Source organism: Notolepis coatsorum (genome assembly GCF_963971535.1).
Source record: "Notolepis coatsorum genome assembly, chromosome: 9".
NCBI classification, from domain to species: Eukaryota; Metazoa; Chordata; class Actinopteri; order Aulopiformes; family Paralepididae; genus Notolepis; species Notolepis coatsorum.
In genome coordinates, this window is record NC_140173.1 from 47,754,616 (window position 1) to 47,779,725 (window position 25,110).

At 43.7% G+C, this 25,110-nt stretch overlaps 1 protein-coding gene across 1 annotated transcript in view; it reads right to left on the reverse strand.

Annotated features, from left to right (window-relative positions):
• The window catches only part of LOC311234614 (heparan-alpha-glucosaminide N-acetyltransferase), a gene marked incomplete at both ends in the record, with an annotated part of 120,112 nt that overhangs the window by 4,501 nt on the left and 90,501 nt on the right, over positions 1-25,110 (reverse strand). The window contains 5 exons of the mRNA XM_084321861.1: positions 5,632-5,744; positions 8,883-8,953; positions 18,299-18,376; positions 19,173-19,259; positions 19,782-19,905. Of these exons, the coding sequence (XP_084177987.1) occupies positions 5,632-5,744; positions 8,883-8,953; positions 18,299-18,376; positions 19,173-19,259; positions 19,782-19,905 (473 nt within the window). The remainder of the gene's footprint in view (positions 1-5,631; positions 5,745-8,882; positions 8,954-18,298; positions 18,377-19,172; positions 19,260-19,781; positions 19,906-25,110) is intronic.

Genomic DNA, 25,110 nt, shown 5'->3' on the forward strand with positions numbered 1-25,110 from the left:
CCAGGCGACCGATTTTTTAAGCCAAATATCACTTCAATCCCATTAAGTTAGTTCAAGTTAGTTATTCATTTATATGTGCTATTTATGAGAGGGCTAACTTGTTGCAAAATAATAATGATAATAATAATAGCCTCATTAAAATACTATTGTTGCTTCGGTTGTTTTCAGCATTTTATGTGCATAATCTGTTATTTAGTTTGAAATGTTCGTTGAAATAAGTAGATTTTTCGTTTTTGTTTATTTATTAAGTTAATATAAAACCATATAGTCACATTTTAGAATACAATTTTAGAATACAACTACAAACACTGTCCTGGCCTGCTTCTAAGTTCAGTGACCTAAAAAAAAAAAAAAAAAAAAAATCTTTTTTTTTTCTTTTTTTTTGGAAATCATCTCGCGGCCCTCGCGTGGCTGCTCGCGGCCTACCTTTGGGTCGCGACCCCGACTTTGGGAACCACTGCACTATACGACTAAGGTACCCATGTACATGTCAAAATACTTCCCAAAGGTCAGTGAATACCACGATCACAACACCAGAGGGAGCTCCACAAATCATGTTAAACCCAGATTCGGCTAAAACAAGGGACTAAACACGTTTCGCAATTATGCCACATCAATGTGGAACGCCCTACCCAAAGCTGTAAAGGAATGTGAATCCCTACCCACATTCAAAACCGCTCTTAAAGAGCACCTACGGGAGGCTGCAATTCGAAAATGGCCACCGTAAATGTCCAACCCCCCCCACCCCCACCCACTCCTAATAGACAGTCTCCTCCCCACCGCATGTATATATTCTCTCCCCACCGTATGTATATTTCTCTCTCACCCACCCACCCCCTCCTAATGTACAGTCTCCGCCCCACCGTATGTATATATTCTCTCCCCACCGTATGTATATTTCTCTCCCACCCACCCACCCCCTCCTAATGTACAGTCCCCTCCCCATCATATATATATACTCTGTCAGGATCTATGGGTAACAGTACTGTATATTTACATATCGTATATGTCACAAATGTAACAGTACTAAATACCTGTATGTCATGTATGTCCCTATGCCATAAATGTCATGTATGTTGTGTATGTCATAAATGTCACTATGAATTGAAAATGGGGGACCCTGATGTAGACAAACGTCTTCCTCTGGTCTGCATCCCCTTAACAATTGTGTGTATTGAGCCGTACTGTATTGTACCCATTCTGCAATCTGTTAATAAAGTTTTCATTCATTCATTCATTCATTCATTCATTCATTCATCATTCATTCATTCATTCATTCATTCATTCATTCATTCATTCATTCATACCTTTGTTGATGAGAAAACCAGTATGTTAATTGTCACTGGAGCAACCAAATGATACTATCGTATGGACCGCCTCCGTGGTCACGCTGCCGGAGACCCTGTGGGCAGATTCTGGTAAAATAATCCCTGGTTGTTTCTCTGTCCATTGAAAACCAGCCTCTTTTGTTCCGAGTCCTCACCTTCTCCTCGCTGCTACACTTTAAAGGGGAACTATTTTACTATTTCTTTCACTATTTGGGCACTTTTACACAATTCTGTGAGTCTATGGAACACCCCTGTAATATATATATTTTTTTTATTCATTGTTTTGTATTTCTAATCAAGTCCTCAAAAACAGCATTTTTCTACCTCAAGATCTTGAGCTGTTTTGAGCCTGGGCTCCTAAACCACTGCGGAGCGTCGTCTTCCCCTGAACATTAACATGCAGCAGTGTCTTTATGACATCACATATAGGCACATTTTCAAACGACTCAGTTCAGTGAGGGTGAATATTGTGAGAGGAGAATTGGAAGAATGCGCCAATATGAGAATTTTGAGACATAGATCATATTAATATAAGTTCACATAGCTAGGAAACAATGCTAAACACTCAAAAAGGCCATTTATAAGATAGTTCCCCGTTACGACTGGACATGGATTGCTAACCATGTCATTCTCATTTTTAAGGCCCCTATTGGTACAGTAAGTTACCTCCTTATACTACATCATTATTAGTAAGCTACCTCCTTATACTAAATCATTATTGGTAAACTACCTCCTTATACTACATCATTATTAGTAAACTACCTCCTTATACTACATCATTATCAGTAAGCTACCTCCTTATACTACATCATTATTGGTAAACTACCTCCTTATACTACATCATTATTGGTAAGCTACCTCATTATACTAGATCATTATTGGTAAGCTACCTCCTTATACTACATCATTATTGGTCAGCTACCTCCTTATACTACATCAATATTGGTAAGCTACCTCCTTATACTAGATCATTATTAGTAAGATACTTCCTTATACTACATCATTATTGGTCAGCTTCCTTATACTACATCAATATTGGTAAGCTACCTCCTTATACTAGATCATTATTGGTAAGCTACCTCCTTATACTACATCATTATTGGTAAGCTACCTCCTTATACTACATCATTATTGGTAAACTACCTTCGTTCTTATACTACATCATTATTGGAATGGTATTTATGGAACCCGTTCTAGTGAATGACTGGTCCTCTTTGCCCACCAAACCCGAGAGAATTCGGATTATCTCGCCATGCGTTGAGCGCCAGAAACCCGAGATTGATCCCCGTTCTATATGGTCAGCCAGAGCCCTCTAGGTCAGCGGTTCTCAACAGGGGTTCCGCGGCACACAGGGGTTCCGCGGAGAGCTGTCAGGGGTTCCGCGAGATGCCTGATGGGAATGTTTCTTTAAGAATATAGAATGACAACTATTAACTAAACAAATAGTCTATCTAGTGCTTCATGTGTATACAATAATTGCCTAATCTAATAACATGAACTAAAAAAGAAATCGATCAAAATGTCTTCACACGTTTCGTAAAGTTATTATAGAAACAACTTAACGTCCGCGTCAGGCGTCATTGCTTTTACCAACAGATTTTAACGCATTTCCAGAGAAGTCGCATTCGTGTGACGTCACATCGCGGGTCCTATCTCCGTTAGAGCCGGCTCTGATCCGTTATCAATGAATTGCAAAGCGGGCGGCTGTCGTGATAATAATTACTAAATGCATTCAGTGCTGGATCTAATCAAATGGATTTATCGAGACACGTTATGGAAAGTTCAAGACCGGATCACAAGCGTGCTAATTACACGCTTGGGCTACGGTGATGGGCTACTCGCCAAGTGCAGACAAAGTGAGTGTATCCGCTGCTGTTATTATTATGATACAAAATGTGAATGAATGAATGAAAACTGTATTTAACAGATAAACAGTAAAAGGCACTCTGCAGATTACATTTATATATAGCTGTTTTATACGTCAACATTGTGTCCCTGACCGTCAACAAAGAATGGCAGGATGTGATGTCATAAACAAGCGTCACCTCACTAGAATAATATTTCCAAATGGTCACACTATGTTATTTTTATAGAAAACAGTGCAGCTGCAACAGATAGCACTTTATTGATATTTTTCTGTATTTAAAAAAATAAATACATGATTTTCTGTTTTGAGAAATGGTCACACTAGTTTATTTTTTTTTTTAAACAGTGCAGCTGCAACAGATAGCACTTTATTGATATTTTTCTGTATTTAAAAAAATAAATACATGATTTTCTGTTTGATAAATGGTCACAATGTTATTTGTATAGAAAACAGTGCAGCTGCAACAGATAGCACTTTATTGATATTTTTCTGTATTTAAAAAAATAAACAGACGATTTTCTGTTTGATAAATGGTCACACTATGTTATTTTTATGGAAAACAGTGCAGCTGCAACAGATAGCACTTTATTGATATTTTTCTGTATTTAAAAAAATAAATACATGATTTTCTGTTTGATAAATGGTCACACTATGTTATTTTTATGGAAAACAGTGCAGCTGCAACAGAGCACTTTGATATTTTTCTGTATTTAAAAATAAAATACATGATTTTCTGTTTGTTTCCCGGTTTCAATGGGTTAAATAAACGTTATTTTGAAAGCAAGCACTTTTGTCATCATTGTAGCAAAAAAGACAGGACCGCAAAAGTCTTTATCGTATGTAGGGGTGCCCTGGAATATTTTTTTGGACACAGGGGTGCCTTGGCAGCAGAAAGGTTGAGAACCCCTGCTCTAGGTGTCTTTGATTCATCTGCCTACGTTGGAATTACAATGACGATCAAATCTCACCATGTGGCAGTATCGCCTACCTTTTGAACTCTGATTGACTGAACTAAACTGTCTCTGTCCTGCTCCCTCTCTTTCCTGGCTCGCTCTGAGAGGGAAGAGCTCTTGCAGAGCAATCGCTAGGAGATCTCCTCGCCTCAAAACCTATAGTTTCTGGCTAAGGTAAGGTATATTCTATGACTATTTTACCGAACCTGAAACATGTTTCTGTAACGATCACAGTGTCGTATCTTACCGGACCTAAACCAAGCTTTTAGTAACGATCGCATTTTCGGGGTAAGATTTTGTGAAGGCACATGTGTACAGTATTTGGGGTTTCAGGCAATCAACCAGAACGATTTGGGCTTATTGCATAAAACGCGTCATATCTCGCGTTCTATGAAAAAAGACTGGATTATTTTGGAAATGGGGCGATGTTTAGCATGTAACAAACTAGTGTGTAGAAATGAACTGATTAGTCAGTAATGGACTATGAACAATGCCTGTAAAATGAGCCATACTATTGTCTCCATAGCTATAATACAGAACACATGATGGGTCTGCAAACATCACTAAAATGGTCAATAACGCTGGCGCCATTTAGTAAAGATGGCGAAAGCTGGTGGCAGTCAAAGAGTTAAGGTCCCCAGAGTTTGCTCTGAACAGGTTAAATCTACATTTTGCTATGATGCCCCTCTAGCTCATGGAATGAACTCCAACAGTCCTTAAAGCTTGAGATTCTCTCATTTGTTGCAGAGTTTAAAACCTTGATCTCCAACCGTTGTCAATCAAGTTGTACATGTTTTAATTGATTGTTCCCTTTTGAGTTTAAATAAAGGTTTGAAATTAAATGAAAGGAATACTAGCCTGGCTCTTTGTCGTCACGCCTATGATTTGTGTGTTGTAGATGGAAGCAAAGCCAGCCTGTACTAACAGTGTTGATTGCCTCATTGAACCCAGTACAGGGTACAGGGGGAGTCTAAAGGGTTAAAGAACGTGTTGAAACGAAACAGGATGTGTCGTCCCTCAACTAAACGCATATCAGAAGACGTGTTGAAAAAAATTACAAGGCACGCGTTAACAGCAGCGTATCATTTTACAACAAATCCCGGATGTATGTGGTTAGGGACTACACTATCTTATTTCATTACATCTCGTCTTTGAGAGTGCAGAGAATCATGGGGCCCAGGAGTTCAAAACTTGTAATCCCTATCTGATCGGATCAGATTTGGATTCATTCATTTCAACTCATTGAAAATGGGGGACCCTGATGTAAACAAGACGAAAGTCTTTCTCTGGTCTGCATCCCCTTAACAATTGTGTGTATTGAGCTGTACTGTACTGTACCCATTCTGCAATCTGTTAATTAAAATGTTCAATCAATCAATAGGGATTACAAGTTTTGAACTCCTGGGCCCAGTTATTATCATGTGGACCAAGATAATTGAATCGTCGTGATACTGTCTGTGCCGTTTGCTTCATGAATATGTACCTGGGTATATGAAAGGCTGTCCACCCCACCACCCTTTGACGTCCATGACAAAGTACATGCCCCCCAGCAGGAGGAAGGAAAAACAGCCCATACACGTCACATAGGACAAGGACCTGGGAGTCAGTAACACAAAAAATATGGTAGTTAGATCAGCTATAGGGAGGTGTAGTGGTTACGTCATTGCTGTTTCCGGCCGGTCCACCTCGCAAAATTGCAATGTATTTCCCCATTGCCCATTTCTAAATCGTCTCGTTTAAAACGAATAAAGCATGCACATTTGCATGGTGTACCTTTCTGTGCGTATTCATCCACAATCTATAGCTCAACATGAACATATTCGCAATTAATCGTAAAAAAAGATCGCAGAATTTTATCTCAACCAAAAATGCTTAAACAATAATGTTAGTGATAGAAGGGAACTCATTTTGTGCAAAAATGGAAAGCTTTCCAATGTTCATGAGGCAGAATTGTTACAATAGCCGATAATCCATTTTCCCAATGATAAGTCCCTATACGGGTGGACCTCGAGGGCGGTCCAAAGTGACGTCAGACTACACCTCCCAAGCAGGATAGAAATACAATAAAAATACCCAAAAAGGTGCAGGTCATTGCTCCATAGAAACAAGATAAAATACATGAAGTCCACATATTTCTCTCCTGCAGTTAAAAAATATTTTATTGGAATTTTTTTCTTCTTCAATTTAGTCGTTATGCCAATTGTTGCACTACCCTGGGGAGGGTGTAAAATACTACATGCTCCTCCGATACATGTAGAGTCGCCAGCCGCTTCTTTTCACCTGACAGGTAGGAGTTTCACTGGGAGAGCATAACGCACACGGAGGTTCAATCTCCTCCAGATCTCCTCCCCGCTGAACAGGCGCCCAGACCGACCAGTAGGAATCGCTGTTGCAGCGACCAGGACTCATACCCCCCACCGGCTTCCCACCCACAAACACACAGCCAATCGTGTTCCTAGTGACGACTGACCGGGAGGTACTGCTGCCAGGGATTGATTTCAAGGTTTATTCATAACATACATACTATGTTATACAGTGAAATGCGGTTGGCCATGCCCGCTACGATTGTGCAAAAATACAATAGTAATAATAGTAAATAGTAATCAAATAAGTAGAATAGACATGATAAAATAGTTAATACATCACTTAAAGGCACTGGGTCCTATGTACACACTATGTACTATACAATATACAGTTTTTACTTCTATGTCCCTATGCTATACTTGCTGTTACTAACTATACTATGCAATAATCACAACAAGTTCTTTTCTTAAAGTGTCCTTTTTTCCCTTCCTTTAAAAGTGTCCTTTTCTTGTGTGTTTAAAGTGACCTATGGTGCGTTTGTGTGTGAGCAAGTGCAGAATATTGTGTTGTGTTGTGTGTGTGTATGTGTGTGTTCATGTGTGCTTGTGTGTGGAGAGATCAGTGTTCAGTGTTCTGATGGCCTGAGGGAAGAAGCTGAGCCTTAGTCTCTCTGTTCTTGTTGCATATATGCGGAGGCGCTTGTCTGACCGCAGCAGCTTGAACAGGCTGTTGTTTGGGTGATGAGGGTCCTTCATTATTCTGCAGGCTCTGGATTTGCACCTCCTATTGTATAAGTCCTGCAGGGGGGGTAGTGCAGTACCCGTAGTACGCTCTGCTGAGCGCACCACTCTCTGTAGGGTCTTCCTGTCCTGGGCCGTGCTGTTTCCAAAACCAGGCAGTGATGTTCCCAGTCAGAATGCTCTCTACAGCTCCGGAGTAGAAGGACTGGAGTATCTTCCCAGATACTCTGAACTTCCTTAGTTGTCTCAGGTGGTATAGGCGCTGTTTCGTCCTTTTTTACCACAGTGTCTATGTGAGTTGTTCATGTCAGGTCCTCTGTGATGTATTGTGGACTCCCAGGTACTGCTCACTGTCTACGATAGCCCCATTTATCCACAGTGTGTGACCCCTGTTGTATTCTCCTAAAATTGAACCCGGGTCGCTGCGGCGGCAGGCGAGCGCTTAGACCTCTCCGGCCACCCAGCCACCCGCTACTACTTTATAGGAGCGTGTTATCGCCAGTGCGCTTCGCCTTTTGCCTTCATCAGCTATATAGCGACATTATGCATTACGGCGCGAACAAAGGTGTAAACGACACGGGAGTCTGTCAATCCCCTATATACTGTGTAGATAAATAACGCCTCCAGTGCTGCCGGGGGGGGGGGGGGGGGGGGTGCCGCATGCCAAGGCTGGTATAAGAACCCAGGCATTAGCATCACTAGTGGATCCTTGGCACGTGCCCCGTGGCGCCACGCCAGCCGGTCATGTCCCTGTCTGTTCTTAAGTGCAAGAATGTTTGATGTAATATCATCTAATGTAAAATGGCCGCCTCTCGGATGCCTCCTTGCAGCAGGCATCTTTTGATCTCATCTGAAGTGGGGCCAAAAAAGACTCTCGGCTGGGAGTTAATTACTTCTAGACGTCCAGGCAGGGACTCATAGTCGGGAGCTCAATAACCTGTGCAATGATGAACTGCCTATAAAAAAAAACGGGGCAGGTAATGGGGAGGGATGAGTGGGGGACCTCGCCGGGGGTGGGGGGGGGGACCCCCTGCGGGCCCCTCACAGGAGAATTTTTGCTTACATATTGCTTACAGACGAAATGGTATCCTTTCTGACTAAACATTAAAGTGATTCATAGCGTGTTATAGGTAGCGAGGGAATGGACGAAGCGCACGGCCCATAAAATAGTCTAAGCATATCAGGTAGTGATCACGCTGTATTTCCTCTGAAATCATTACCCGCTATTCATCAAACTGTTGTGCAACTTCTATATGCTGCAGGATCTTCGCCTATTTCGGTATTATGACATAGTGAAGGAAGGTGTGCACCAGTCTACAGTACAGGTAGATAAGGGGCGTGAATGTACAGTGTTTCTACAGAGGCTGCATCTATGGTCCATCCCATCCCATCGAGCTGATAAAGGGGGGCTAGCATCGCTGCGAGTATTGAGCCATGATGGCTGGTATAGGGTAGTGAGAACAAAGTAGCTTTTATCCCGCTGGCTGTAAATAAGTGTGATCTTGTTGGGAGGATGTAGGACCCCTCAGTCTCACACTCCTGCCAGCCCGGGTGATTATTTACCGTCGTAGCTGTCGTTAGAGGTAAGCAAACGCGTGTTTTAGCGGGCCGTGATTTGTGCCTGCTGGAAACTCATCCTTTTCTTTTGTGAGGAAAAGTGGCTGGATTTAGAGGGTCAGGAAGCACTTACCAAAGGTTTTTATTGACAGGTATAAATCCTCCGTCTCGCGTGCACTTAGAAAGGATGGCTGCAGAGATTCCCTGAGGGTGGAAATGAAACAGATTTTAAATCGATGCGGGGCGATAAAGCAAGCAGTATTGGGCTGCTAAAACGTGAGCCAACAGATTCAACCGAGTCAGGCAGATTAACTGATTATCTAAGACTCGAATCAACAAGGTCCCTCAGGTCTCTCTCACACACATACACACACACGCCCAGGCACACACGCACACACACACGGACACACACACGACACAAAACTGCAAACACTCCACTTTCTCAGTCCTCATTGAAGGATGGTACTCCTCAAAGACAAAACTACACCTGCAACAAGAAAACTCCTACACCGGCAGATAGCCGTAAATCCACCTGAGGGTCTGGACACACTGTGCCGCCCCGGCCTCCTCCTCCTCCTCCTCCTCCTCCTCCTCCTCCTCCTCCTCCTCCGCTAAGCGTAATGCAGATGAACTGTATATCAATAAGCCTTTACCGTGTCATCTGTTCACCCTTACATATGATCTGGATATTTGAAAAAACATTTTGTGCTCTGGAGAGTATGCCGGGGCAGTAGATCAGAATACGAGCATGCTTGTTAGGTGGATATCCATCATCGGGGGTAGATGACAGAATCGATGGTGTGGAAATAGCCTGGGCCGTGGCTAGATTGAGTCTCCAGGCTATGCAGGCAGCAGGATGTGGGCTGGGGCCGGTATGTGGGGCAATCGCTCAATTTCAATCTCTCACTCTCTGAGCCCTGATCGTTGGGCTTTAATTAACATGGCCTGTTGTTTATTAGGAAGGGAGGGGGGGGGGGGGCGCATGGCAGCCCCCCTGAATATCAGCGGCGTGCGTGCACCCTCAGCCGTGGTATTTACACCACGGCTGTACTGTAACGGCCCGTCTCTACAGTAGGCGCTCGTCCCGGGGTGGGAGAGCCTGCAGACCGTAATGTGGATCCTGTGGTTGGATGCCTGCAGGAATAAGCTCCTTCCTCTAATGTCAAGAGCACATGTCCGAGGGAAGAGAGAGGCAGTTCGAGCGGAGCTTCAAGCTTCTCTCTCCCCCAGACCCAATCTTATTAGAGAATTCAATATCAATAGCCGGGGCCCAATCACTTGGACTAATTCTACTTTCCGTATTGGGTAAAACACTTAAGTGTGTAGGAGTGTTAGATTGGTTTAGCTCAGCGGTTCTCAAACTACGGGTCACGACCCAAAGTGGGGTCGTGGGTAGATGACAGTGGGGTCCTGCATTGGCAAGTAAAAATGTTAAATGCTAAATATGCCTCGTTTTATAAATGTGTGTTGATAACATAGTGCTGTAATAAAATTGTCTAATAAATATGCATGATCAAGTTCAACAACGTGTGCTTTTATTTTGATATTCCTTAATTCCACGTTGAAATTACGCGATACATTAAGTGTGGGGTCGCCAAAAGAAATCCTAAATAAAATGGGGTTGTGGTATAAAAAAAGTTTGAGAACCCCTGGTTTAGCTTGAGAGATCCAATAAAAGACAGACACTGAGCAAATAGACATACCGGTAAGTAGAAATGTATATTAACATCTCGCTAGCTCTGGAGAATAAGATATTTGTATTGGGGGCTTTATATTGTATAGTATAGGATATCCATTTACAGTATGTCTATGAAAAAATATCCTTTAATTATTTTCTTGGACTCTTTTCTTGTCAGCAACCAGGATTTAATTCCATGCATTGATTTCCCATTAACAGCACACCTGACCGTGAAGCTGAGATCTCCCATCGTTACACCTATAATCTATAGCGCAGGTCTGTATTACGTGCCTCATCTATGCAGCGCTGACCGGTGGACCGTGTGCAGGACCGAACTGGCCATCGGGAGCACCGGGAGTTTTCCCCGTGGCCTGGCATGCACAGATAAAAAAAAATACAAAAATTAAAAAATACAAATAATTATAACTTATTCTGTTTTCCCGCAGTCAGGCCACTGAACTTAGAAGCAGGCCAGGCCAGTGTTTCTCGTTGCGGCGGCACGATAGTTAGATAGCCTAGGTGGGGAACAACCAGGAGATCACTGCGACAGAGGGTAACGCAGCTAAACTCACAGAAGTTGGAGAACTCTCTCTCTCTCTCTCTCTCTCTCTCTCTCTCTCTCTCTCTCTCTCTCTCTCTCTCTCTCTCTCTCTCTCTCTCTCTCTCTCTCTCTCTCTCTCTCTCTCTCTCTCTCTCTCTCTCTCTCTCTCTCTCTCTCTCTCTCTCTCTCTCTCTCTCTCTCTCTCTCTCTCTCTCTCTCTCTCTCTCTCTCTCTCTCTCTCTCTCTCTCTCTCTCTCTCTCTCTCACACACACACAAAGGGAGCTGCATGTGATTGGTGGAGGCGGAATATATAAAAATAAAAATATTTATGCGTCGGTTAAAAAGGTGCTGTACGTGATAATAGCTCTACATTCCGACAGCCATCACTGATATATAGAGTATCTGGTCGGTAACATGGGTCTCCTATAGTCCCTCAACTCACTTGATCCAATCAGGAGAGAGAACTCCACACTGCAAATGTGTGCTTGAAACAAGTAATCTACCAGTGCAGTGAGCAAATTTGGCTTTTCAAGATTTCTTGAAATAAGTGAAAACCTCTAGGGTTCTCTCTCCTGATTGGATAAAGTGGGAATGGATACCAGGAAAATGTATTTTGTGTTCAGTGTCTGCAGAGCAGGAGGGACTCATGTTACTGACCAAACACTCTATATCAGTGATGGCTGTCGGAATGTAGAGAGAGCTATTTAACACTTATCTTAACAAAATAATACCACCTACAGCACCTTTACTCCCCTCTGCAGTGAGCCTCATCAACAAGGCTCGGGACCCTCACTGACACCCCCCCCACTGTGTTACATTAACACACCCCTACTGGACTTGCATAAACAACCAAACATACCTCATACTTCACTGACTCATACTCTTTGCACATAACTGCCCAATTGCACAGCCCTGGCCTATTCCTATTTTATCTTTATTGTACTATGTTCTATTGTGCTATATTTAATTTAGTTTATATCCCATATAATATTATTCTACCTCTTTATTTACAGTTGTACAGCCCTGGTCTATATTTTATTTTATTTCATTATTATATATTATATGTCTGTCCGCTAATGTCGCACCGAAAACGACCAAAGCAAATTCCTTGTATGTGAAAACTACTTGGCAAATAAAGACCTTTCTGATTCTGATTCTTTAACCAACGTTTCGGCTCACAGCCTCCGGGTCGGGTCACCGGGGTGTCGCTCCTGACGAAGGCCGTGAGGTGGATCGTCAGTTAATAAATCATCACCGGGAGGAGGAGGAGGAGGAGGAGGAGGAGGATGAACGAGCGCCGGCGTTATAGAAAACAGTCAAAGTAGCACAGAGCACAATGCAGACTGGTGAGAAAACCTAATGTTTTAGTTTTTCCCCCCCTCTTTATTCAAGGTGCTTTATTTATCACCCTGCGCCGCTGGGAAGAACCAAATGGACGTAATTTATTTCGGCTCCCCCCAAGCTACCCGTCCCTACAATCATAGTCAATAAGATTCAACGTCGCCAACGTAATGGGGTGATTTGTCATTTAGGGAATTGAGGCTAATGACATTAAATACTCATGATAGAATTCCTGATGACTCTCACCTGTACAGCAGCAGCCACTAACGATCACTGACCTAAAAACGCGCACGCTTTAGCGATTCACGGCACGCGAGACTCGTTGTTGGCGTGATGAGATGCTACACGGGCTAAATGTTGGGTTATACAGGATATTCAAAGTACACAATCTGCAATGTCTCCTTTCTCAAAGACCCGTAAGGACTTACTATGATAATCTAGTGATAGTAGTAAGAAATGCAGTAGGCCTACCTCACAATTAACCCTTTCACTGCCACACGACAGAAGGTTAACATCCGCAGAGCTAATGATGCTAATGATGGAGCATCGCCGTCGGTTGTGTGATAGTAAAGGGCTAACCTTCTGTATTGTCACAGTGAAAAGGTTAACCGGCTGTCGTGTGGGCAGTGAAAGGGTTAAAGGTGATGTAAGTGGTATTATGTAAATAGCTCTACATTCTGACAGCCATCACTGATATAGAGTGTCTGGTCAGTAACATGGGTCTCTCAGTCCCTCAGCTCTGCAGTAAACACTGTCTTTATCCATTCAGGAGAGAGAACCCTAGATATTTTTACTTATTTCCAGAAATCCTGCCAAACCAGATTTGCTTTGGTAGATTATTCTACTAGTTTAAAGCACATTGTTTTTACTTAAAACTAGTTCTTATTTCTTATTTTTTGTCAGACCATTTTTGCAGTGTGGAGTTATCTCTTATCCTGATTGGATAAAGTGAGAACGTGATACCAGGAAATGTATTTTCTGTTTACTGCAGACTGGAGGGACTGGGAGACCCATGTTACTGAGTGACCAAGCACTCTATATCAGTGATGGCTGTTGGATTGTAGAGCTATTATTTGATCATGTAGAGTAGACCACTTATTTTAACACGTAAAAAAATACCACTCACAGCACCTTTAAACTACACATGATTCATGTGAACCCTGTTGTTTCTGTGTTTATTTGTCTAACTCCTTCTCCGCTGTTGTCCTGTCTGAGTGTATTGTCCCAGGCTCTTGTTTTTCTCCCTGGTATGATTTCAGAGTCTCTGTTGATGCAGCCACCTCCTCTCCGTCATCACTCCAGAGCACTGGCTAAGCAGGTCAGGATGTCAGGCACCACAACACAAGGGCCTCCTGCGCTGACCGGCGGCAGATTAGAGAGGTGGACTTGAGACTCGAAGGACACGGGTTCAAATCCCTACTGGGAACATCTGGGCAGGGGAAAAGTGAACGAATACTGCTGTCCGTGACGTAATGCATATTATTGATTATAACTAAATGTAGGCTATAATGAAATCAACAAATGCGTTACGAGCATGTGGCTCGTCCTCTGCATGTGGCGACGAGCTAGCAAACGAGGCAATGTGATGATCAACTACAGTTTGCTGTGTGTGAAGTTGAACATTATGATATGTGTGACGTGTCTGATACAACGAGGTGAAGCGATGTCGACTCGAGATTCATTTGGGGGTGCGTGTGACAGCTGCTGCAGTGCGAGCCTGCGGGGCGGGAGCTTGATGCTGGATTAGCATATCACACTAACTTGGGAGGCGAGAGATAGTAATTTGATTCTGCAAATCAATTTCTCATTCTTCGCTTGATGTAATTAATACAAATGTCCAATATAACGGAATTCGTTAGCTCATAAACATGTGATTATAACAGACTGCTGTTTACACACTTTATAGCACACACTCACTTTAAACAAACACACTGTAGCACCCACTCCCCACACTTTATATTTATTGATGAAGGATTGCACTACAACTCGTACACCTTACTGTAAATTGTACCTAAATTGTACCTCATCCCATTTCTGCTTTGCACTATATAGTATTGTACATTAGTACACTGCATAGTATTGTATATTATATGGTAACTCAGTTACGTCTATTCTGCATCGAACATTGTACATATGTCTATACTGAACACTGTGACCTCATTTTCTACTTCTAATTTACATGCTATACTATGTTATTTGATACTATCTTGTCTAGCACAGTCTCTGGAGCGTAACAGTAAGAAGCATTTTGTATGAAAGTATTCTGTACTTCTGTATGACAACTATTAAAGAAACTTGAAAACTTGAAACTTAAAACTCTGACCGGAATTTCTCGAATATGTCCGGGGATAGAAATCTTGCAGGACACCCAGACCGGCACGAATATGTTCTAACGGAAACGCTGGTCCCGTCTGACGGGGGGGAAACAAAACAAATGTTGATCCAGCCTGATCTCGCTTAAAATATGTACCAACCACAGGGAAAAGGTACATAATGTATATTGTGTTATAGCCATAAGTAATATATTTATGTATTGTATAAGTAATATATTTGTGTTTTATATCGGCAAAAAACAGCACCACAATCGGGAATCAAACTAACAGTGCTTGTGGTGGGGGATGAGTGGACTCACCACTAGACTAACCCTAACCATAACCACACTGTTACCTTAAACTAACCATAACCCTAACCACACTGTTACCTTAAACTAACCCTAACCCTAACCACACTGTTACCTTAAACTAACCATAACCCTAACCACACTGTTACCTTAAACTAACCATAACCCTAACCACACTGTTACCTTAAACTAACCATAACCCTAACCTTAACCACACTGTTACCACTAACCCTAACTGTCTCATGATAGTATTGCTGTGTTTATAACTGGTCTAGTGGTGAGTGAACTCCACCCCAAGCATTATTACTTTGACTTCCAATCATCTTTGCTGATACAAAACGTAATTATATTAAGTGTGGTAGAGAAAATGTTAACCTTCTGTAGGGTGGTAGTTAAAGCGTTAACCCTTTGTAGTGTGGTAGTGAAATGGTTAAATACTTTATTTAACGTTTTCTGATGAGACAGTGTTGGTTGATCAGCTCCTTGAGCAAGGCATTTAACCCTAAACTGCAACCGGTGGAGCCGGTCAGTGGGTTGTGGTTCCGCTGAGCAGCTTTCAGTGTGTGCGTGTGTGTGTGTGTGTGTGTGTGTGTGTGTGTGTGTGTGTGTGTGTGTGTGTGTGTGTGTGTGTGTGTGTGTGTGTGTGAGTGTATGTAACTGTGTGTGTGTGTAACTGTGTGTGTGTGTGTGTGTCTGCGTTTGTAACAGTGTGTGTGTGTGTGTGTGTGTGTGTGTGTGTGTGTGTGTGTGTGTGTGTGTGTGTGTGTGTGTGTGTGTGTGTGTGTGTGTGTGTGTGTGTGTGTGTGTGTGTGTGTGTGTGTGTGTGTGAGAGTGTGTGAAAGTGTGTGTAACTGTGTGAGCGTATAGCAGGGTGTTGCTGAAACCGACGTTGCACCTACAGCTTAATCTATAGCACAGTTCACTCCAGGGTTGTGTTACAGGCTGGGGTCATAAAAAGACATGAGTGGTGCTGCACTGCAAATGCGTATAACAGAGAGTATTGCAGGAAACAGGCAACCTTCCATTGGATGAACACACGGTTCCTATAGGATATGGGCTTTTCAATCTCATTACGACAGATTGTTTTCCTTTGGTGGGTTTTTACAAATGCAAAGATGGGTCAGCGTCTCACATAACACTTAGCCCGGTCCCTGTGGGACAAAGTCCCCCCTCTGAATGAAAGGACCGGCCAGCTTGCCCCTCTTTTTTACGTCGAGACCACCCAGAATGGAATAGTTTTAAAACGAATGATATGGCATCTATGCTGTCAGAGCAGATCCAACATTCTGAGTTGGGATATTGCCTCTGAGCGGATTTTGTTTTAAGTCCATAGGTAAAAAAGAAAGAAAAAAAAAGGCTCCTGTTTTATCTATAAAATGATTGGTTTGGTCTAGACATGTCTATTGAGTCTTGGGAAAATGCATGAGCTAACCGTGCTCTTAAGCTGAGTAAGACGGAGTGCAGAACCTGAGCTCTTTACCATGCTGAAGCTCAATGTAAGTAATATGCATGATTCTTAGATTCTCAAACCGCATGTGAGACACAGAAGCAATGAGAGACACTTCCTGTCCCCCGGGACTCTGGATCTCCATCCCTGCCCGGAAACACCGCCACACATGGATGTTTTAATTTACCGGGATGGATCACACGCACGTCGCCTACCACTGTAAAGTACTGCTAATGAACAGGTTTGCCAGCTATGACTAATAGCGGAGAGGCTGGGAAACACATTACAGAGGGAACCTGCGGGCGGCGTGAAGCAAAACGGTACAAACTTATACAAGTCGTATGCCCTCCTCCGGTATGAGTTATCTCTAAGTGCAGGAAGGCATCCAATGTCTCCTCTTTGCTTGATTAAATTCTGTGTATGCGTCGATGTTTTGTATTTGTTTCTTTGTCTCCTCTTAGTCGGGTTGTTTGTTGTGTCCATCATCTTGAGACATCAAGACGGAGCCAGGGAACACAAAATTTAAATAAATCAATGACTTTGAGCTGGAAGGGTTTGAGTGTGTGTTACTCAAGACAAGTAGCAGTACTGTACCAATACATAGAGGGGTAGAGTACAAAATCAGCCCATTGGTATCGGAACACTGTAGGAGTTGTGGTCCTGTTTGTGTGAACGAGCATAGCTGTCCCTAGCATTTTTGGGGGCCCTACGCAAACAAATTATTTGGGGGGGCCTTCCGTTTGACTTTAAATCAGATCTTCGCACCAGAGGATTACAGGGGTTTCCACATGCGGTGCAGTTGAAATTATGTTCGGCATGATCTGTTGACTGATCCATATAAATTATTATAATTATTTTTTTTATTATGTGTATACGTTTTGTACATAAAACTATGAAACCTTTGTAACCTCATGCGTCTTTATTGTGTAGCACCTTAAGTTTGTTACATTTGAGAATTGAATCTTGTTGCAAGCAGTATAATGATCATAAAGACTATTCTATTTCGAGGGGCCCTCTGATTGGCTGACTGACCTCCCAATGACCAATTGAATCACTATAAGGGCCTCGATTAAATAATTCCACTACTAATTGGGCAGTCATACTAAGAGGTTTTTAAAATCTTTCAAATAAAATCAGATCGGTTCTGGGGCCCCCCATTAAGTAAGGTGGGGCCCTGAGCGCAGTGCCTGATCTGCCCAGTGGGAGGGACGGCCCTGGAAAGATGTAAAGACGGCATCCCTGCCAGCACGCGTTGATGGTGGGCCAGTACCAAAAATGTTAAGTGTATGTTACAAGCGCACTCTTAGCATACCTTTACCAAACTAAACTATGCGCTAAACACAACGGACAGAAGACACACCGTACTGTGCCAGCCAGTGTTGTAGTCGAGTCACTAAATCTAATCTAAACGGAGTCCGAGTCGAGTCTCGAGTCCCCAGTGTTCGAGTCCAAGTCCGAGTCCTGAGTCGAGTCGAGTCCCCATTACCCTAGTCCGAGTCCAAGTCATCAAGGTTGAGTCTGAGCTGACATACAAATAAAAAAAGGTCTACATTAAACATAAATGACACAGCGGTCACCATTTCAATAGCCAAACAAATGGACTAGCCATCAATATCTTATGCCAAATGATTAGGGCATATTACAAAAAATTAAACAATTAAATAAATGTATAATTTAACAAGTCCGAGTCCTTGTCTGCACCTTGCGAGTCCGAATGCAGTCAATGCTTGAGTCCAAGTCCTAGTCCGTGTCATCAGTGCTCAAGTCACGAGTCCTGAAAATTTGTCAGAGTCCTTGACTCGAGTACTACAACACTGGTGCCAGCATGGGTAGCGTGTAATACACTAATACCGTTCTGGGAACATAAAAGAAACCGCTTCCAGCAGTACTGTATATCAAACCGCCACACGATGCTACGCACCAGGAGGACGGCCCACACCAGGAAGCGGGAGAGGACGCTCACGTTCCTACTCCTGTAGAAAAGGATAATTTTCCCCGCCTGTGGAAAAGAAAAGGAGACACAGATAAGCGGAGAGAACGACAACTCATTCATAGTTATAACGAGAAATCCCATATAAGTATAGCATTAGAGACACCAACAATCAGCTCGTCGAACGTATTTGTCCCGGGGTAACCCGATTTGGCGGTCACATGTCTCCCCGCCCCGCGGAGCCAGATGTAGCGTGTAAGTCAACCGTCTGATTAATTTGGTGATGATGAATGTGTCTCAGCCGGGGACATTAGCACGGGGGGGACAAACACAGACGAGGGCAGCAGGACACCTGGCGTGTCGTCTAAGACCCGATGACGGAAGGGCTCAGTGTAACCGCCCACAGGGAATTCAGCAATGCTGGCTGCGTTTCGCATGGCAACTTTCCACCAATGTGCAAAAAAAACGGTTAAAACGACAGTGTCGCCATCAAAGCCGGCGCTAGTTGCCCTGGGAGAACTCTCTGGGCCTGGAGGAGGGGAAAAAAACTAAATACAGCTCTTTCTTCACCCTTCTGACAACATCCAGCGTCAATAAAGGAGGGCAGCTGTGCACTTATGACGAGGCGGGACAAAAAAACGACCCTGAGACAACCTCCGTTTTAGTGCTGACCTCAAGTCTCACGGTCCATGGGAAATCTTCATTAACAAGTTCTATTTACGCTGTCACAAAAGGAACTTTGATAGCCATTTACTTTCAAATTTAAAAGCTTCTCCTGACAGGGGGTGGCGGTCTGTGTTGGACACTTCGGGTAAGCCTTTACCCTTGGTTGAATCACACAGAAGAAAAACATGATCTCACTTACTTGTATCCCCATAAACCCCATGACAATGGAGTTGATTGTACCCAGAACCCCCTCTGGGTCGAAGGGCTGTGTGGTCCGATACATTTCCTGGAAAACAACATGGGAAGTAAAAAGGGCCCTCTGCTAGGTCGTTCTGCTTGGCTGTAGTAATGTGTGGTGCAACCGGAGAGGTTAATTATGCCTGTGATAAAATCATCTTGGTCGATAAAAATTGTATTGTTAAAACATGGTAAATAAAATACAATTTAGGTTAGGAGTTCGATAGAGGACTTGACATTCTCTGGCCAGGAGTATTGGGTCAAGCAAATGTTATGAATTGAAAATGGGGGACCCTGATGTAAACAAGATGAAAGTCTTTCTCTGGTCTGCATCCCCTTAACTATTGTGTGTATTGAGCCGTACTGTATTGTACACATTCTGCAATGTGTAGTATACTTAACAATAAGTATATAGACCACAAAAAATAAAACAAAATAAAACATAAGCTGCTGTAAACAATGTACTTCAAAGAAACAACAGGAATTCATATAAAATTATAACTCCCTTTGGATAAAAGCGTTCAGCTAAATGACTAAATGTAAATGACTACCAGGAAAGGAAAGGTCTTACCCGGCATGTGGGCCATCTATACATGTTGTCACCAAACATCCACCTGTCGATGTATCCGGCTGCACCCCCGGTGCAGTTGGGATACAGGCCGCCGTCGCCGATTCCGCCAGCCCCCAGATAACCTCTGTGAGGAGATGAAAGGTGATGATATGTCTCTACGTGTCAGGGCTGAGGTCACTTCACCCTTAAACCAATCCAGGATGTGTTGTCCTTCTCTCTCTCCAGAATTGTGATACTGAAAGCTGCAGAACTCAAGAACCATTAGGAATGTCTGACCACAGGGCGGCTACGTGGCGTAGTGGGCAAGGCGCTCGCCACGGATACTGGAGACGCTGGGATCGCCTGTTCGAGCCCAGCGCTCCACATCGCTTTCAGTTTAGCTGGTCGTCCGTACTAATACACATTGGCCGTATTAGGGGGTGGGAAACTGATGGGTGGGGATCGGGCGTTGTGGACAGCGACTCCTACAGGTCGGTTGGTGCGCCTGCGCAGTAGAATCAGGAAGTGTCGGGGCCAGCGTGAGCCTCCCACGCGTTACTCCTCGCCACTGAGAGATCGAGCTGCGCAGGTGAAAAGATGCGACTGCTGTTACCTCAAGTACCGGAGGGGACTTGTGCTATGTATGACTTAGTCCACATTGCAGCCGGCTTGTGGGAGGCAAGAAACAGCGTTCGGGACAGGGGAGGGTTGAATTGGATGATACGAAATTGGGATGGGAGAAAATATAGAATAATGGGAGAAAAAGTGGATAAAAAAAAAAGCAATGTCTGACCACTAAGTGTGTCTGACTCTTAACCACCAATACCTGCATGGACTACAACCTATATGACGTATATCATGCCAGTTTGGGTACCTTGTGTATACTGCACGTTGTGTATACTGTATACTTTTACTCTTACTCATAGTATATATTCAGATACAAATTATTTATTGCCTATATTTAGAATAGAATAGAATAGAAATACTTGTATTATCCCGTGGGAAATTTGACACTGCAAATCGCTCAACATTTAAACATTTAGACAGGACAGGTCACAAATTAGAATAATAACACAAATCAAATCAAGTTGCCTAGGATAAGAGTAGAGTAAAATAGAATAAAATGAAATGAAATAAAATATACAGAAATAAATACAGTAAGAATATACTGAGCATGGGGGAAGCAGTGTAAACAATTTGGTCAATATAATTATAATTTAAATCTAACTAAATTAAATATATATTCCAGTATTCACAGTGTCACAAGGTGCAGTATGCTTCAGGTAGTGTATTGTCCTCCTTGGGTTCCTATAAGTCCTAGATCAATGTCTGGCAGCCGTCGCTGCCCCCTGTTGTGGAGCCTGGAGCCCGCTAGTCGCGGCCTCCTGCCACTATTATTGTAACATATAATATAACCGGATAGGGCATTCAGACCCTCATCTGCACCTTTGTTTACACTTGTTTATTTCCCCCCGCATATCTTTATATTCAGATCTAATTTTATTGCCTATATTTCTGTCTTTCTACTATTAGCCTGCCCATATCTGTACCTCCCCTCCCCCCTGCCCCATGCTGCTATGACGCCCGAATTTCCCCAAGGGGATCAATAAAGGAATATATAAATGGACTGCATCTATATAGCGCTTTTATCCAAAGCGCTTTACAACTTACATTCATCCATTCACTCACACATTGACGGTAGAGGCAACCGTGCAAAGGTGCCATTGGGAGCAGTTAGGGGTTAAGTGTTTTGCTCAAGGACACTTCGACACGCTGCCGGGAGGAGCAAAAATCGAACCAGGAACCTTCCGATTACCAGACGACCGCTCTACCTCCTGAGCCATTGTCTCCCCCATATATAATAGATACATATTTATATATATAATAGATAAAGATAATATCTTATCTCTATCATCTCTATTTTCGTACAATCTGTGAACTGCCGTCTTCCATATATCACACGACATGTAAGCGGAAATATCTGTTTAGATTACAAATAATTTGAATGATGAAGGGAATCAACAAGTGAGAAATACAAGAACTAGAAGAATCCTTGGTGGCGCTCAACCTCACTACCGTCAGGCTGCGTTCACACTGCAGGTGGCGCTCAACCTCACTACCGTCAGGCTGCGTTCACACTGCAGGTGGTGCTCAACCTCACTACTGTTAGGCTGCGTTCACACTGCAGGTGGCGCTCAACCTCACTACTGTCAGGCTGCGTTCACACTGCAGGTGGCGCTCAACCTCACTACCGTCAGGCTGCGTTCACACTGCAGGTGGCGCTCAACCTCACTACCGTCAGGCTGCGTTCACACTGCAGGTGGCGCTCAACCTCACTACTGTTAGGCTGCGTTCACACTGCAGGTGGTGCTCAACCTCACTACTGTCAGGCTGCGTTCACACTGCAGGTGGTGCTCAACCTCACTACTGTCAGGCTGCGTTCACACTGCAGGTGGCGCTCAACCTCACTACTGTCAGGCTGCGTTCACACTGCAGGTGGCGCTCAACCTCACTACTGTCAGGCTGCGTTCACACTGCAGGTGGCGCTCAACCTCACTACTGTCAGGCTGCGTTCACACTGCAGGTGGCGCTCAACCTCACTACTGTCAGGCTGCGTTCACACTGCAGGTGGTGCTCAACCTCACTACCGTCAGGCTGCGTTCACACTGCAGGTGGCGCTCAACCTCACTACTGTCAGGCTGCGTTCACACTGCAGGTGGTGCTCAACCTCACTACCGTCAGGCTGCGTTCACACTGCAGGTGGTGCTCAACCTCACTACCGTCAGGCTGCGTTCACACTGCAGGTGGTGCTCAACCTCACTACTGTCAGGCTGCGTTCACACTGCAGGTGGCGCTCAACCTCACTACTGTTAGGCTGCGTTCACACTGCAGGTGGCGCTCAACCTCACTACCGTCAGGCTGCGTTCACACTGCAGGTAGCGCTCAACCTCACTACTGTCAGGCTGCGTTCACACTGCAGGTGGCGCTCAACCTCACTACCGTCAGGCTGCGTTCACACTGCAGGTGGCGCTCAACCTCACTACTGTTAGGCTGCGTTCACACTGCAGGTGGCGCTCAACCTCACTACCGTCAGGCTGCGTTCACACTGCAGGTGGCGCTCAACCTCACTACTGTCAGGCTGCGTTCACACTGCAGGTGGCGCTCAACCTCACTACTGTCAGGCTGCGTTCACACTGCAGGCAGCAGTGGCCTGAATCTGATTTAATTGTTCATATGTGACTCAGATCAGTGTGATAAGCAGCATAAAATCACATGGAATCTGATCTTTTCAATTCAGATTTGGGCCACTTTCATAATGTGGTCCTAAATCAGATACAGGTCTGATTTTTTGCAATGGGACCTCATGTGTCTTTCATGCGACTTTTGCATCACTCTAGATTAACATTTCGTTAGCCTCATACGATAATTGCCTAAGTAATTTTTTAGCCAAATTGAGATTTCTGCCTAACTGTACTCTCCTCACATTGCTGCATCGCCCTGGCTTAGTGCCTACTGTATGTCCTCAGCCAATCAGAATGCTTGTTACGTTAAAAAAATCCCCATCTGCCTAACTCACTCGTGTGAATTGTGCCTTTTAACGTTACATACACAGATCGCATGACTTAGGCAAGTATAACAACTGCCTTAGTGCAGGGGTTCCCAAAGTTTTCAGGCCGCGACCCCCGAAATAACGGTGTCAGAGAGCCGCGACCCCCACTATTATAGGAGGTAAAAAAAAAATTTAATTTAAAAAAAAAAAATGTATAAATGGAAATGTATGGTTGAAACATGCAAACGTTCACACGCACACACACTAATAAGCATTGGAGGCTTTTAACCAGGGCCGGACTGGGGAAATCATTCAGGCCAGGAAATATAGTGCAAAATATAGTCCCAGTCAGGACACTTTTTAAGCAGGGGGTCTGGGGGTCCCCCACCAGGACATTTTTTGTTACAAAGACTTCATTTCCTGCATTCTGGTGCAGGATTTTTTTTATTTGTACCCTTTAAATGCTAGTGTTTGTGATGGCATCACAAATTATTGTTAAAAAACAGGCTAGCATATGTATGATTAGCAACAACACTGATTTGGATGGATTTTCAGTTTTTTTGTAATGTCAGATTGAAAAAAATACAATCTTTTATTCAACTTCAGCCCTGATCATAACACCACATATTCATTTTATAATTCTAACCCTTTAAATGCCAGTGTGTGTGATGGCATATATTTGCAATATATCAAATGCAAAGTAGATTTTTCTGGGGGGGGGGGGGGGGGGGGGTTATTACAGGCTAGCATGTGTCAATGATTAGCAACAACACTGATTTTGATGGATTTTTTGTTTTTTGTAAGGGTCCCGCCTCCACCAATCACATGCGGCTCCCTTTGTGTGTGTGTGTGAGAGCAAGAGAGAGAGAGATAGTTCTCCAACTTGTGTGAGTTGCAGTGATCTCCTGGTTGTTCCCCACCTAGGTTATCTAACTATTGCGCCGCTGCAACTAGGAACACTGGCCTGGCCAGCTTCTAAGTTCAGTGGCCTGACTAAAAAAAAATTAAAAATCTTTTGAATTTTTTTGGAAATATATATATATATTTTTTTATAAATCATCTGGCGACCCCCCCCCCCCCCCCCCCGCGGCGGCTCGCGACCCCCACTTTGGGAACCCCTGCCTTACACCGGTTCCTGACAGGCAGCGAGCGAGCGAACTGGAGATTAAATCGCGCGCGACACTGTCCTGATATGACGCGGCGCGTGTCCGAGTGTGTCTGTGTGTGTTTACCTGGAAGCACACAGGGGGGAAAGCAGCCTGCGATTCTTGACCAATAAAAAGTGTTTAGGGGCGGGACTCGGCCGCGTAATCGCTCAACTAGAGACACAGCGAGCGAATATTTGAGGGGGGGACGACATCGCCGCTCAGTTCGCTGTCGCTCGCGGCAGGTCAGGATAGTCTGATTGAAACGAATACATTTTAATCATTTTCGCTATCACGCTCTCTCGCGTCGCTGCCTGTCAGGAAGGGGTGTTAGTGTATGATATGTATGTACGAGGAAAAAATGCCTAAGTCACAACATATTTTGTTTAAAGGTCACCTTTTTTTGTTATGCAATGGTTGTTGTGTTTTTGTATTTTTGCAAACTTGTTGATACACCTTGTGGAACTTATTTTCAAAATATACATTTTAAAACTTGTACACATTTGCTGGAAAATTCGTTTTTTTCTTCTTTTCCAGTATATCAAAAAGCAGGGCAGCCTGAATAAAAAGCAGACATGTTTCGGACAATGTCCTTCTTCAGTGATATGGCTAGCACTGAAGAAGGACATTGTCCGAAACATGTCTGCTTTTTATT